Source organism: Argiope bruennichi, chromosome 1 (genome assembly GCF_947563725.1).
Source record: "Argiope bruennichi chromosome 1, qqArgBrue1.1, whole genome shotgun sequence".
Classification (NCBI taxonomy): domain Eukaryota; kingdom Metazoa; phylum Arthropoda; class Arachnida; order Araneae; family Araneidae; genus Argiope; species Argiope bruennichi.
Window position 1 is genome coordinate 54,724,980 of NC_079151.1, and position 16,352 is coordinate 54,741,331.

The 16,352-nt window shown below is 26.1% G+C and overlaps 1 protein-coding gene across 3 annotated transcripts in view; it reads left to right on the forward strand.

Moving 5' to 3' along the window:
- The window catches only part of LOC129978396 (cyclin-dependent kinase 4-like), a 31,312-nt gene extending 16,846 nt beyond the window's left edge, over positions 1-14,466 (forward strand). For 2 of the 3 annotated variants that reach the window (XM_056090631.1, XM_056090632.1), the window contains exons 3-9: positions 6,917-7,058; positions 8,294-8,461; positions 9,226-9,335; positions 9,675-9,725; positions 9,825-9,960; positions 10,823-10,960; positions 12,338-14,466. In XM_056090631.1, coding sequence (XP_055946606.1) covers positions 6,917-7,058; positions 8,294-8,461; positions 9,226-9,335; positions 9,675-9,725; positions 9,825-9,960; positions 10,823-10,960; positions 12,338-12,343 — 751 coding nt within the window. In that variant the 3' untranslated portion in view covers positions 12,344-14,466. The remainder of the gene's footprint in view (positions 1-6,916; positions 7,059-8,293; positions 8,462-9,225; positions 9,336-9,674; positions 9,726-9,824; positions 9,961-10,822; positions 10,961-12,337) is intronic. The other variant, XM_056090630.1, reaches the window with a different exon arrangement.
- The last annotated feature ends 1,886 nt before the right edge of the window (positions 14,467-16,352 follow it).

Genomic DNA, 16,352 nt, shown 5'->3' on the forward strand with positions numbered 1-16,352 from the left:
AAAAGCAGCAGAAATTAGATAATTTTTTTTAAAAGAATTAATTCAGGTAATTTAAAATATTTGCATAAAATGTAGTAGTTTATATGTTTGAAAATTTATGGTTATTAATTTTGCAAAAAAAGTAATTCATTGAACTTTTATAATTAGGTCATTCAATACTTCATAATTGTAATTTTTCATCCCCCCCCTCCTTCTCGAAACTCCAAAATGCCGGTAGTAAGTCCGTAAAAGTTTCAGGGGATTTTTTGGGGTCCCACAAACACCCCTGTATGCATGTAAACGTGATAATTCAAAAATAAAAGACTTAGATAAATGAAATTTTATATTATCTTGCTACTGAAATGTTAGCTTTGTATCAAATTTTGATTTAATCGATTAAAAATCCTAAATTGCATATTAAGTTTTTTTAATCCTCTACGAAACACTAAACTAACTCTGAAAATTGGATATGAACATTTATTGCATTTACAACTTTGTCTAAGCTTCACAATTTCATATAGGTGGGACAGTTTTTATTATATATGGGAAAAAATTTCTTATATATGGGAAAAAATTTCTGGGAGACCAGTGGCATAGTGTAGCTGTCTTTGGGTGGCACTTTTTAAGGGAGGCAAAGTTTCACAATAAATAATAATAATATTTTTTAATCTGAACATGCTTGGTATAATGTACTATAGAGGTCAAGCATATGATAATATTGCTTTTATGTCTGGAGTGCATTCAGAAGTCGGCAAAGAATAAAAGGGATCTAATCTCAAACTTGAATTCGTACCTTGCTCAAACCATTTGTTTCAACCTGGTTTGTTTATATTCTGCCTCAGGTGAGTCAAGTCCAGGAAATTTTTTACTGTAAACTAGAAGGTTGATATCCCCCCTCCCATGTCCACTCATAGTTGGGAAGTTCTGATAACAGAACATACAAAAGTGCAAAAAAGGGGTTCAGATTATGAGGTGGAGGCAAGAGGCGATGACACAATTAAACAAAGTCATTACAAACTGGGAAAACTGACAGAGACGGGTGAAAGCTTAAAACAATAGACGCAGGAACTTCATTAGTTACGATACAATCATTTTCCTTTCTTTGTTTCTTATGTCCCTGGAACTTATGAACGATCACAAAATTATATACATATATAAAGGGCCTCGGCATTCAGGTAGTAAAGTAAGCGGACGGATAGGGAAACAAAGAAGAATTTATAGACGATGCGAATTTAAGCAAAAGATGTATGCATGTGTCTTTGTCTCAGGGGCGCAAAGTGAGAAGGCAAAATTTTGAAGATGGAAGTAGCGATACCAACTCATCCTATGAAAATAAGATGGAAGCTGTTTTCTACGTAAGACAGAATAGTTGTAGAAATTCTTGTGAGATTTCATCAGCTAAGGAATTTGACGGAAAAGTTTGCTTATCTAACGACGATTATACTAATAGATTCAGATGTCGCTGAATGTAATATGCCGAAATTGACAAACAGAACTTCAAACTCGAACGAGTTTGAGTACGGCTTTTATGGCAATGAAAATAAGTAAATTAATGTAGACCCGTTTGGGAATATTGCAATTTATTGCAAAATACAACCTGGAAGATAGTCTGCCAGAATTTAGTTATAATGCTTTGAATATTCCTCATAATTACCATAAGCAATGTCAGCTTCAAAAGCGAAATTAATCAAAAATTATTTAAGGTGAGCAATGAATACTTTAAAACTAACCAATCTAATTGTCTTGTTTATTGAGCAAGAAGTATGATGCTAAAGACATTAATTGTGCAATAAAAAGTTGCTTCTAATAAAGTTAAATAAAGTTTAGAAACTTTATTCTTTTAAAGTTAGTAAGACAAAATTTTATTTTTAGCTTTATTAATTTTTCAATTAGAATATAAGTATATCCTAACTTCATTCTTGTTCTATTTGGAAGTTGATCTATATTTTATATTCTGTTTGCTGTTATTCATTATGTACACATCATAGTTATTGGCATACTTGTAAGAATGTTCGTAATTAATATGTTGTGAAACGTACACACATGATTTCTTTATTTTTATCTTGTACAAGATGCACTAACAAATTTATTCTTGTCGAAAACTTATTAGGGTAACACCTTTCTATTCATTATGTATGTGAATCATTCTAAAAGAATTCGTATCCCATGACATCATAGCTTCTAAAAAGTATGAAACAAAAATTTGCACGATTATTAAATGGTGTATCTTTAAAAAGAAAACCTTTTGAGTTTAACTTGGTGTAAAATTCATATTTGCGCCTCAATATTTTCAGGAGTTATCGTCGAAAAACATCAAACTTTTGCGTACTTTTTTATTAGTTATATATATATTATTCAGAATATTTATTATTCAGTTTTCTTGGATTAGTATTTATTTGTATATAGTCGAAAATAAGTTTATAAAGAACGCAACCAATTCACATAACATTACAAGAGTCATGTTTAACATCAGTCTAAAACTATTTTATGATGTGGATTTGTGATAATATATTGATGCGACTCTTGAGGTTCGATGCTGATTACTGATAAAAATTTCATTTTATGGCTGAAATTAAAATCAGTTTAATATCGTCCTCAGACACAAAACCAAAATGTTTTTTTTTTAATTCAAACCAATAATTGAAATTTTTTGAAGTATGAAATGTACTTGTGGTTTGCACTTTAAAAATAATAATAATAAAAAAACATGTTATGCAGTCAATTTTTTGCAGAAAGTAAAGTAAAGTAAAATAAAAAAAGAAAATCAACTCACGTTGCCACCGAAAGATTAACTAAACCGATTTGACTATTCAGAGCTTGACGAGTTATGTTTTTTTTCTTTTGGAAGTTGGATTTATTTTTCAAATGTAACCTGCGCTTTCGTTTACTCTATTGTAGAATGCTGCCGACAATAAATTTTTATTGCTGAAATAGATATTAGTTTGGTTTTCTTTATGAGGACTCAGTTCTGAGGCGGGGGAAAAAAATAGGGGTGGGGGTATTTTAAAATTGCATGCATGCATTCATTCATCGTGTATGGACTATTGGCGAGTTGCAAAATACCTGTTTCATCAATGAAAGAATTTCTTTCTTTCTTTCTTTTTTTATCAATTTTATTAACTACTTGACTTTAGATTTTATGTAACAGCCTAATATGATCTATTTTGTTCGTTTATTATTTCAACTCATATAAGGTTGTAAAAGACATCTAAGGTACTTAAGTTAACCAAATGATATTTTGTCTTTTAAAAAGAAGCTATTTTAACATGCTTTTATTAACTTTTTAATGTCTGTTTCTATTTGTCTGTTCGGTTCAAATATTGCAATCGATTAAACTAGCTTTTCGGTAAACTAGAGATTTGAAACTTTAAACGTAGTTCAGAACTGGTTAGTAATGCAACATTAACTCGCTTGCATGTCTCTCTGCCTGTTTGTCTGTTCGGCACAGTCTTTGCGAAATATTTTAAATGAATAGTTATACAACTTTCTGATATGAAAGTGAATTTTTAAAATTCACAAGCATAAATTTTCAGGACAATGATAGCCCCATACAGAGTTAGGAATCTGTATGGAGCTAGGAAAAATTATTTTATATTTTTTCAATCCGTTTTAAAAACTTGCCTTATAAAGTTTTTTAAAATTCATAAAAATTTTTACATACACGCATAGTATATTTCTAAAGTATTTGTGGTATATGAAGAAACATTCGAGTAAGACATCGGATAATTCGAACTTGACACTTAGATTTCCATATTTTAGACTTTGCTATGGAAAAATCGGATTGAAATCTGCCTGCCCGCGATAATTTAAAAACAGTTATTTTGATGAAAGAAATCTGGCTTGTGTATTTTACGTCAAAATTGTAGAATTAAAAAAAAAAAATAGTATCGAGCCGTCACTAGGAGTAATTTTATGTATTTTAATATTTCATTGATTGCAATTGAGAAATGGTTGCAGATCACATAAGCACAAACATTTTTGACGATTCGGGTTAAACGGTATAATTTTTATAATTGTTTATGCTTCAATTTTAAACTTAATGTATTTCTTCAATTTTTTTTCATCTTTTGGTTATACTATTTGATCTTTAAAAATGATTTATTAAAATTTAGAAGAATGAGCTAAAAGTACATATTTTTTTAATAAATAGAATATAAGCTTATTCATAGAATAAAAATTGTTTAGAATTATTTATATTCTGAATGAGAATGAAGAGAGAAGTGCGTAGCCGGAATCTTTGCTATAAGTATTTATAAGGAACATACGAACGTTAATTGCTTGTTTCTGATATCAAATTAAGTTTGTTTTTCTTCGATGTCGAACATGTGGAATCGTAACCTTCAACAAATGGAATTACTACTTGGCACACCGGAAGTTCACGCCTTTGTCACCTAGATAGTATGTATTAGTGGTCCTTCCGGTTTCTTTTCTTTTTTGTACTGTGAACACCACCTGCTCTCCGATTGTCAATAGATTTCCTTTTCAATAACCCCTCACCACAACCTCCGGTTTTGGTATTACGTCATTTCGATGGAAAAGCAATTGAAGTAATCTTATTAACCTTGAATAAAGGATTTAAATCCCCCCGCCTTTCTTATTAAGGGGAATTCATTTGAAGAAATAGTTGGAAATGTTACGACGTATTGACAAAGAAAAAAAAAAAAAAAAATTGAATATGAGATAAATTCTTTGTATTTTTTAAAAAAGGGAAAGGGGGTTGCTTAAATCTTATCTTTTAACTAATTTAAAAAAAAAAAAATCTTAAAAACTGAAACCGTTTTCAGATAAATTTAAATTACCAGGAACTGATCAAATTAATTTTTAATTCACTGAATAATAGATTTATTTTCGATATTCACATGTGCAGTTTTTGATAATCTGAATTAATTTTTAGTTTGTTTTGGTTAATTAGTAAAGGAAATCAAATTAAATTTTTTTTCTTTATTTGAAATTCCAGATATATCGTAAACTTCAAGAATATTAAAAGTTTTATTGCAAGAATTGTACTATTATTGAACTATGCAGTAATTTGGCTTCACTTTTACAGTTAGATGAAAGGAGATTTTGAAAGAGAATTTAATACTTTTGGAGCAGTCTCACTTTATGGAACTCTCATTTATTACCAGCTGGAATTATTTATGGAATTTTATTTATTTATCAACCGCATTTGGCGACTATCAGGCTCGTAGAAATTATTGGTCGTGTTTAATTTCCGTTAAATTCTTTGTGTGCATTACTTTAATGTTTAGGATTGCCACAAAAACATACGCATAAAGAAAAGCATAAAATTGTGATAATATCTACCTATTTTGTTTATTGCATGCATGAATTATCTTTATTATTAACTAGCTGCCTTCGTCGACCAACCAGTTCAGCTAGATTAATGATTGTTACAATATCTGTTGAATATTTTGTATAACTTGATTTTAATATCTTCCCCAGCAAAATATTTTTAACTTCAAGTTTTGATAAATAGCATATAAACTCGCACTGTTTTAGAAGCCTTACACGGGTTTGTTCATTTTGCTATGCATTTTCCTAATTTTCTGACTGCAATTTTGTGCACGCAATTATAGCAAGGAAAATGCAGCATATTTAAAATTGGGGGCACCTCAGATAAAGAAATGGATAAATATTTTTGAAACTAAACTTTAATTACAAGTATAATAAAATTTCAAACATTTTGTTAAAATCATGCTATAACTAAAACTTACTCAATGTAGAAAAATAGATCCAATCCTCTACAAAGAAGGGAAGAAAAAAACCAGGATGAAATATTTGTAATATCAATAAAAATTAATTTATTTTTTATATTTTAATGTTCTTAAAATTAAGTTGAAAAATGCATATAAAATAATACAGTCAAAAATTATTTTAAAAAAAACGGCTTCCAATAAAAAAGATATTTTTTAAAAATTTTAGTATAATGTAAAAATAATTTTTGTGTTGAAATGGTTTAGGAAATTATTCGTAGGGAAAAATATCAAAATTGCACTTAATTTTTGATCAATTAAAATAAAAAAAAATCTACAAATTACATATGTTTCAAGTTGCCTCTAGGTTAAACAGCCTGGCCTGTTGAGTGCATACACTCTCTCTCTCTCTCTCTCGCACACACACACATATACACACCTTTATTACTAGTGCATCGTTATTATAGTGTAGAGATTTAGATCAAGTTGACAAATATGTGGAGTAGATACTAGAGAAAAGTGAAGTATTGATGCTTCAAATACCAGTCTTAGTGTCACTAGATGTGCAAATATCACGGAAAGTTGAGGGTTCTGTACTTGCTATTTGCTGTAAAATTTGATTTGTTCAAAAATTGTATCTATCTTGAATCTAATATCAAGACTATGAATGAAGTTAAAAATTAATTTATATTGATGTTTTTGGCCACTTACCATTATCTTCATTAAAAAAAATATTAGTTTTTTTTTCTTTCCTCCATGCCCATTATTTATAAGTTAATGTGATTTATACTTAGGGCATAACATAAATATTGTAGAAATCATTTATCAAACTTCATTTTTCTAACAGTATTTAAATTTAGTAAAAAGTTTTTTTGTGTGTGTTTAATTTAATTATGCTTTTTGTTTTTTTCGCTGAAGAAATGAAATTGGAAGGACATTGGGATGAGAAATTATTTACCTATTTTTCTCTTCTGTCAAAACTGATAAATTGAACAAACTTAACTGCAAGAAATGGTTTACAGTAAATTTTTCATGTTTAACTTATATTTAGATGTTGTTCATTAACTGTATTTATAGATATGTTAATTAAATATTTATATGCAATATAATTACTTTTTAAAAATATTTTATTTATTTTAAAAAGTAATTATATTGCATATAAATATTTAATTAACATAATTTAACTTGAAAGATGAAATTCTACTCAAAACTTGTGGAAAATAAAACATATTGGATTTTTTCAGATTACTTGATATATGTCATGGACGCAAGTTAGAAAATGAAAGACAGATGCTTGTATATCTTGTATTTGAACATGTTGATCAGGATTTAGCAACTTATTTGGAAAGATGTCCTGCACCAGGTTTAAGTCCAGAAAAGATCAAAGTAAGTGAATTTTGTGTTGCAAAGAATATATTTTCTTTTGATCATGGTAAAAGAATTAAAAGATTTATTGTTGATTCTATAAAATATTTTTTAAAAATGTAAAGTATTCTATGGATTCTATTACTTTTTCCTTTTGATTTTTATCAATTTTATTTAATAATATGCTGTATAATTCTTCCACTGAAATTTTTAAGATTTTTCTAAATGCTAGAAAACTTTAGTACTTAAGTATACTGATTTGCCAATTTTCAGTTCTCTAAGTCAGGGATTAATTTTTTTTTTTTTGTTCTCCTATTTAGAAGACTCAGATTTTCATGGTCTGATTTTTATTTGAAATATTTTGTAATGATTCCAGAAATGGAAGCTAAATAAGAAAATAGATTTTTTAGATTGTTAGATAAATTAAAGAAAATTTTGTCTTGAATAGTTATTTGTCTAATTAAAATGAGAGCATTTTAATCAAAATGGTTTTCTTTGACTTTTTTTCCTGATGCTATATAAGAGTTTTAATTAAAATTTTGTAAATAATTCTGGCAGTGTTTCTTATCGGGGTTTCTACATTTCATTATTTGTGGTTGGTACCCAGTTAAAAAAGTCCTGCTGAAATAACTTTAATCACTTTAAGAGATATTTATGACAGATGACTCAATCTTTTCTTCAATCTTCTTTAAGGAAGATGCAAATGACAAGGAATGTTCTCTTCATTCTAAGTGTGGTTTTTGTCATCCCTTCTGTGCAACTAAGGATATTCTTCTTTATGAATCCTTGATTTGCTACGATTTTGATCTTCAAATATCAATTTAATAATCAATTCAGAAATAGTTAGATAGCACTTTTTGTATGTTTTTGTATCTTTGAAGGATTATAAAGTATAAATTGCAAGATATTAAAAAAATAAATAAAATAAAATAAAAAAAAAACTTTTCAGAGTGCTGTATAAATTTTGTAACAATAATTGATTGTATTAATTGACTATTATTATATTTGTATTCATGTTATTTTTATATATGATATATATTATGTATTCAAGTTGTTAATCAGAACTAATCTGCAAATTTTTAATTTTTAACTAGTAAAATATGTACTGTTTTTGCTCTGAAAGGTAATTAAAATTTTTTTATGCAATTTAAACATTGTTGATTCTTGAAATTTTTAGGTGAAAAGAATAAGATAACTTTTTTTCCCTTTTATTATGTTTTAAGCAGATTATTTGATATTTTCTCTTCTATTTTTAGGATTTGTTTTTTCAGCTACTTAATGGTTTAGATTTCTTGCATTTTAATCGAGTTTTGCATCGAGATCTTAAGCCACAGAATATTTTAGTGTCAAATCAAGGAGTTGTCAAGCTGGCAGACTTTGGATTAGCAAGAATATACAGTGGTCAAATAGCTTTAACATCTGTAGTGAGTAGCTGATTGAGAAGTTTTCATTCTCCCTTCCACTATTCAAAAATTTGGTATTTTTGTATAATTGTTTGGATTTTTTTAAAAACATGAACTATTGATTATACATTTCTTTATGTTTTCACCTTAGAACACCATTAAAAGGGGCAACTTTTTTCAGATAAAAAGTTATGCATTCTTTTTTGGTAATTAACTATTTTGTAACTTTACATTTTCATTGTAAGCATGGAGAAGTGTCATAAAATTTTAAAGGGAGGTATTTACACCATAGTTCATGCAAAATATTACTAATGCAGTGCTGATTCTGATATATTTAAGAATAATATAGGAATGCTTTTTTAAAGTTACCTACACTTACAACATTATGGTGAGAATAATTTATAAATTTTTTATCGTACATATTGTTAAAAATATTGTTATATCTTAAATTTATAGAAACAAATGGAAAGTTATTGCCTTTTGTTGCAAATAAGTATAAACTGTGCTGTATAAATCATATTTGATTAATTCACAGACATATATATATATTAGAAAATGACATTATTTATTTGAAACTAGATATATTTTTTGAATGGTTGTAATTAAATTATATACACTGAAATAAAATGTTTGAAAATCATGTTTAAATGATTAAATTCATATATAATTTTCTGTGCTTTATTAATTATTTTTTTTATGTCCAAAAATTAATTACATTTTCATCTGATAATTTTTTTGCTAAAATTGGATCAACTTCGTTAATAACTCATTTTGATTTTTCATAGGTTGTAACTTTATGGTACAGGCCCCCAGAAGTTTTGCTATATCAATCATATGCTTCTGCAGTTGATGTTTGGAGTAGTGGATGCATTTTAGCTGAATTGTACAAAAGAGAGTATGTATAATGTATCAATAAATTATGCAGCCCCCCCCCTCCCCAAAAAAAAGATTTTTATTATTTAAACCTAAGTTTATGCCCAAACCCTAAATAAACTCATGATAATATTTCATTTTAATGTAATTAAAATTATTAAAACATTTGAGTTATCAATGGTTTTTATACTGATCAGAATAAATTTGTTAGATTTTTTTATTTATATGAAAGTTAAATTTTTATTTAGCAAAAATAAATTTAAGGTGAATTAAATAAATAACCATATTTTAAAAGGAATATTGTTGAATTTTATTTATAATATTTCTGATGATTTAAACCATTTTCCCCTCTTGATTACAGACCTTTATTTCCTGGAGAAAATGAGGTAGATCAGCTAGCTAAGATATTTGAGTAAGCTAAACTATTTTTTAATATTTTCTGTAAAATTTTTGTATTTTATATTATCCTTTATTTCTAGGACTAGTTTATAAATAAGTTATCTGTTTTTAGAGTCATTGGAAGTCCCAAGCAATCTGAATGGCCAAAAGATGTATCTTTATCATGGACATCTTTCAGATTTTACAAAGGCATACCTCTACAGAGTGTTATACCAGAAATCTGTTCTGATGGTTTAGATTTATTAAAAGTAAGTTCATGTGATTACAAACTTTCAGTGTCTATCTTCCATTGATTATTTATATTTGAGATACATATGAAATGTTTTGTTGTCAATTCAATTTATTTTAAAACTTATTTTATCATTACAATGATTAGTTTTTTTACTGAAGAATTTTCTTTACTTGCTTGCTATTTATAAATCACTTGCCTTAGCAGTTAATAGACAGAAGATGCCATCAGAATGAATTACTGTCTGAAATTGTTTTCGTGAAATACATAAAAAAATGATTGTAAGAAATATTTACATTATTAAGTATGTGATTTATGATGAATTAAAGCACATGGATAATTTTGCAAAATGAGATACACTTCATAACAGTCTGAAAATAGAGTAAATGCTGTTCATTGTCATATCTATTATGAATTATCTGTGAAAGTAATCAAGATCAACTAATTTTCCCCATTAGTTATATTTACTTATATAGGTTTTAAATACATTCTTATATTGTTTTTAAAATTGAAATTCTTTCTTATTGCTTGTTTAATATGCAGTAATTGCATTAAATTTTGCATTTATCTATTTTATTTCTTTGAATTCTGAAATCAGTTGACATATATAGCATATCATTCTAGTTCTCAGAATTCTGGTTCATTTCTGCAGATTTTGAAATTTTTTTTTTGTTTGTCATATTAGAAATGATTAATATTGAAGAATTTGTTAGAATTCCATTTCTTTCTTCTTTGTGAAGATTCTTGAATTGAGTTTTGCTTTAAATTTTTCAAAGGAATTTTATTTTACAAATTAGATTGTTCAGTTATTTGTTATGATTAGAATTGCTATAATATGGATAATTTCTACATTTTACCAAAATCTCAATAATTTGCTTTAGCGCATGTTATGCTTCAACCCAACTGAGAGGATATCTTGTGAAGCTGCTTTAAAACATCCTTTCTTCAAAGATGTATCAATCACAACACCTGTTGCACACCGTAATATATCAAATGGTTTTAAATCCAGGCCTTATAAAGTAAGTAAATATTTTCATAAAATGAAATTCTTTTCTTATTGACAGAAGTGTGTATATTGTAGATTCAGTCGTCTTAGTTCAGTTTGTGTTTATAAAAATATAAATGCTTTATAAAACATTTATATAGATTAATGCATTCCTAATTTTCAAAAATAGGACTATTTTTTACAAATACAATCTAACTTAATTATAAAACTAAATTTTAATTAGTTATTTGTATTTATTTACTATCCACATTTTATTCTATTTATCTATCTATCTTCTATTTTATTCTATTCATCAAAAATCCTGAATTACCCATCCCTTCCCCAATAAAAGAAACTAAATTAGAAGATATTGTTAATAAATAAGCATTAAAACATGTAGGAAATCATATTTAAAATCACATGTTGTAATTTCTATCTTATTAATTTTTCGAGCACATTTTTATTGATTTATTAATGATTATTTTGTATATATAAATATTTATAGAAATAATTTAATATATAAGCCAAGGAAGAAACATTATTAATTATCTGCACAATTTACATTAGGAATTAGAAAGTAAAAGATAGTATTGTTTATTGCAAATGATAACATTAAATTAGAAAAAAAGATCATTCACACAGTTTTGCTTTTTTAATTGCACTATGATGTCTAGGGATTTTGACACCATTAGAAAGATTCATGTGCACAATAAACAGAACAAGTGTAAGGTTATTAAAATGTATCATAATACCTATCACAATTTGATATTTAAAAATACTTTGTTGAAGAACAATGAACAATTTATGAGTAAGATTTAATTGAAATGAAAGATTACCATTATTTCCAGTGAACAAGCTGGTCATCATTGGAAGAAAAACTCAGTATAAAATATTTTAGTAATAATTAGAAGTATTGCTGCAAAATATATCTAAAAATATTTTAAAAACATAGATAAGATTGTATTGCAAAAAATTTGATAAAAGACATTTCTTTAAATTTCCAGATGGCACAAAAAATGCTTTTTCTTTAATATAAGAAATTATTGAAGGAAAACTGCAAAATTTTATTTCATTCAAATTAAAAAAAAAAAAATTGCTCTAAAGTACATGTAGTTATAGATCTATCGGTTTACCCAATAAAGTTTCAATACATTCATATTCTCCTTTACTTTTAATTCAGATTTATCATTTAAAAAAATCTGTAAATTTTCCATTCTTTAGTTAATACATTGAATAGTTGGGTTAGTTTAAGAATGTTAGTACCTAGCCAATATCTTAATGCAATATTTTCTAATTTCCTATTAGTAGTGTGATTAAAATTTTTGTTTGTGAAGCAATTTTATTATGTCAATCATATTGTAGTTTTCTGTAAAATCAGTATCACTTCATGGAGATTTCATTTCCATTTTAGGTCTGATATTGAAGATGGAGCTTTGTTTTTTAATGAGCTCTTTTTCTATTTACAGAATTAGATTATTTTATAAGCACTGGCACTTTTTGTGTACAGCAATGTTATTTATTGTTGAATATTTCATATCAGTTTATGTTAGACCATGTAATATTGTATTTTTCTTGAAAATATAAAGTGCCTTTTAATCTTTACTCAAATCATCATAAATGTTTTAAATACTCTTTCATATATAAATGTTGGCAGTCTTGATGTAATGATTATTTCTAACAGATAAATGTATTTATAATTGATTTTTTTTTAAATGTGTTCAAGTAATGTTCGTTTTTTGTAAACTTGTAATGTGGAAGTTTGTTATATGTTTGGAAGAGTATTGAATGCCATGTAGTGCCATAGGAATCACATGCCATTAAAAATAATAGAATTTTTATAGCAAAGTTTCTTCTAATAATAATTCATCTTTTCATGTCAGTGGTTTATCAAACTAGTCACTTATACTGAATTTTGTAATTTTCCCAAGCTAGATTTCTTTTTAATTTACAAATCTATTACAATTTATAAAATTTGAAAGGATATATTATAGCTTTTCAATACAAGAGTTGAAAATGAATATGAAATATTTAGTGTAACTGAAAATTAAATACTGGTATTTTTGTATTAATGATTATTATTTTTTAAATATGATATAATCTTTAAATTTTCACATTCTGTGCAATAGCAAGTAAACATAATTTTCAAATAGACATTTGAAAACGGTTAACAGGCAACTAAGGAATTAAATGCTTAGAACAAATATTTTTTGAGAGTAATAACATTTTTAAAATTTCATCTTATTTGATAATTGAATTCCTGCACTTTTTAACTTTTCAATTAACAGGTAAATTATTAACACTTCTAAGCGTAATTTGTGGGTAAAAAAAAATGTCAATTTTTATAAGCATTTTGAAAACTAAATAGCACCACTGGTATATAAGTTTTGTAAAAACCGTTTGAAGTCTGCTTCCTACAAAGCCAATGAATTAGAGTTTTGAAGTTAGCCAAAGCTCCCCCTCCAACAAATACTTTTTTTTTTTTTCATGATTGATTCTTTGCAACATGAAAATAGTTAAGAGCATCTTAACCTTTTTTTTAATGATCAGATACCTTATATGAGGTTTGAATTTTTTTTTTTTTTTTCCATCTCTGATTTTACCATTACTGTGCTGCATAATGATCATTTTAATTGTGAATTAATTCAAGAGTTCCATCATTAAAAACTCTGCAAAATAGGGGGAGAAATTCAGAAATACATACAGAAGAAAATGATGGAATTGGATTTACAAAATTTCTATTCATTGGACATCATTGATAAATATTTCTTAAGCTTTCAGAAGGAAATTCTAAACAAAATTTGATTCTGAAATATCTAAGGAACATTCAGCTTCCTATAATCTAAATAATATGTGCTATAATTAAACAACCAGGGGAAAAAAATAATAAATCCTATAATTTAATTTCTTACAAAAATATAAACAGACTTTGCAGTTTGAATCTGAATTTAGAAAAAAGTAATTTTGTGCCATTATTTAGTGGTTAGTAAAAGTCAAAGTATTCAAGAATAAATAATTTCCTAAGCTACACTGCACATCTAAAAAAAGAAAGTGGGGGAGCGAATAAAGTATTCAGAAAAACCATATTGATAATGGTTGCTGTAGATTATATTTTCAGTTGACTTTTTGTAGGATTTAAACCTTTAAGGACAAGTGGAAAGCTATTATTTACATCACTCGAACTAAGATATTAAATTTGGTCTTATATAGAAATGCTAATTAAATCTATTCAGTTTAGTTATTTTCATTAACCATGTTTATTTTTATAAAATCATAACTAGTTCATAATAAGGATGCATATACATTTTCAACTGCTTGTGGGAAAATCACATTGAAATAAAAAATTATTCATGAAATTAAAGAATAATTTTTTAGTAATGATATTTCATTCATGAATATACTGATAAACATGTCTTTATGTGAACACATTCTCCTTATAAACAGTTTCTACTATTAAATTTTTAGATTATGATAGATTTTCAATCAAATCTATAAGTAAAGTTGGTCTACTACAAAAGCTGAAATTGAATTTAATAAAAATTAAATCTGCTCAAAACAAAGTGTTTTTAAATCCATTAAAAATTATTTGTATAAATATTTCTTTAATATATGTGTGTTTTTCTTTCAAATATTTCCACATTCATATTGCATAATATATCACCTTTTCTGTGCGTGCTGTTTTTTTAAAACTAATTTCTATTAATATTCTGTAAATATTTCTTCAGGCATCATTTGTCTTTATTTTAGTTTCTTAATAATCTTGTCTCAAATAATACCAAGAAATATTAGATTGTACTGCCAAATATTTTTCTACCTCTTATTTAACATTTTATACATACAATGAGAAATAAAACCATTTTTGTATCTTATTATTGTTTTCATTTTAGCAATTTTTTAAGGCTTTTGCATGGCAAAGAAATTAAACACTAAACAAAATATATGTATATATTGGAGATTTAATGTATAAAAATGCTAATGTATAAAAATGTAATTGATGCATTTTGCATGTATCTACATAGTGGTTAGTTTTAAGTATATAAACACATTTTTTCATTACTTTTTATGGGTTGTGATTATATAGTTTACACCTTCTAGCATTTGGAAATATGACAGTCCCAACAGAAGTGTTAGTATTTTAAATCTATAGTTGAGCATATGTTCCAACCAGCTGATTTACGCGTTTTCTATTTTGCAAAATGTTTTCTATATAATTTTAAAAGAAAGACTTTTTAGTATTGGTGTTATATATAATGCAGATATTAATTTACTTCACTATTTTTGTTTTAGTAAAGAAAAAAGTTAGTTAGAAATTATCTTTTAATTAAAAAAAAAGGGGGTAAAATACTATATAAATATTTTTCCTGGTTTGTAAGACTTTTTATACTGAAGTAAGTGAAAATAATTTTGTTACATTCAAATACTTTACCTAATGAATCAGAACTAGAATAATAAAAGAAAGAAATGTTATCTTTTTTTTGAGATAATAAGTATAGGTATTAGACCGAAATAATTTCTTAGACAGTGCACACTGACATCGCATTTTTAAAAAACTAAATAATCATTTAACTGCATTTAAATACAATTAGGTATAAAAAATCAAACTACCATTTTATTTAAAGTAATTCTTAAGATTATATTACAACTATGAATTTTCTTCAATGCTTCAATATATGTTGAAATTCAAATATTAAATCAAACCTCTTGTTAACATTCCATTAATCATTTTGATGCAATATTATTTACATAAAAACAGTAAAATAATTAAAGACTACTTATTAACCATATAATTTAAGAAGCCCAAAAGGACTCAAGAAGAAATAGAATTAAACTAATAGTCATAGAAAATGTTAATTCCAGATTTTAAAATATACGCAATGGATACTGAAAAATGTTTTAATTTGTATTATTTAGAAAACTTGCAAACTAAAGGAACAAAGAATGTATTTTGCAACAAAAAATGTATTGAATACAATATACATTAATTGTGAACAAAAGAAAGTATATTGCATAATACTTTTCCTGATTAAAATATTTCATAAATGTTATGCTCACAAACTAATTTAATTTTATATTTGAGAGGCTCTATAAATATTCTTATCAAACATTAATTTAATAATGTTACAGCTAAATATCAGCATTTATCCAAAGAAGATTTCACAAAAATTAGTGACATATCTTATTTCATGCATACCTGGTTTTTGAGTATTAGAATAAAATTTATTACATTAGGTACTAGGCATATTTCAGATTTTTTAAAGAATTAACTTGTTAAAAGTTGAAATACTTATAATGAGACATTACATTAAATATTTAACAGAATTTTAGGGAACACAAATATAATTTAAATTTATTAAAAGATTTGCAAAAGCTTGTTTTCATGCTATTGTATAGATTATTCTTGAATAACAAATTATTTAGAGCAAAAGATG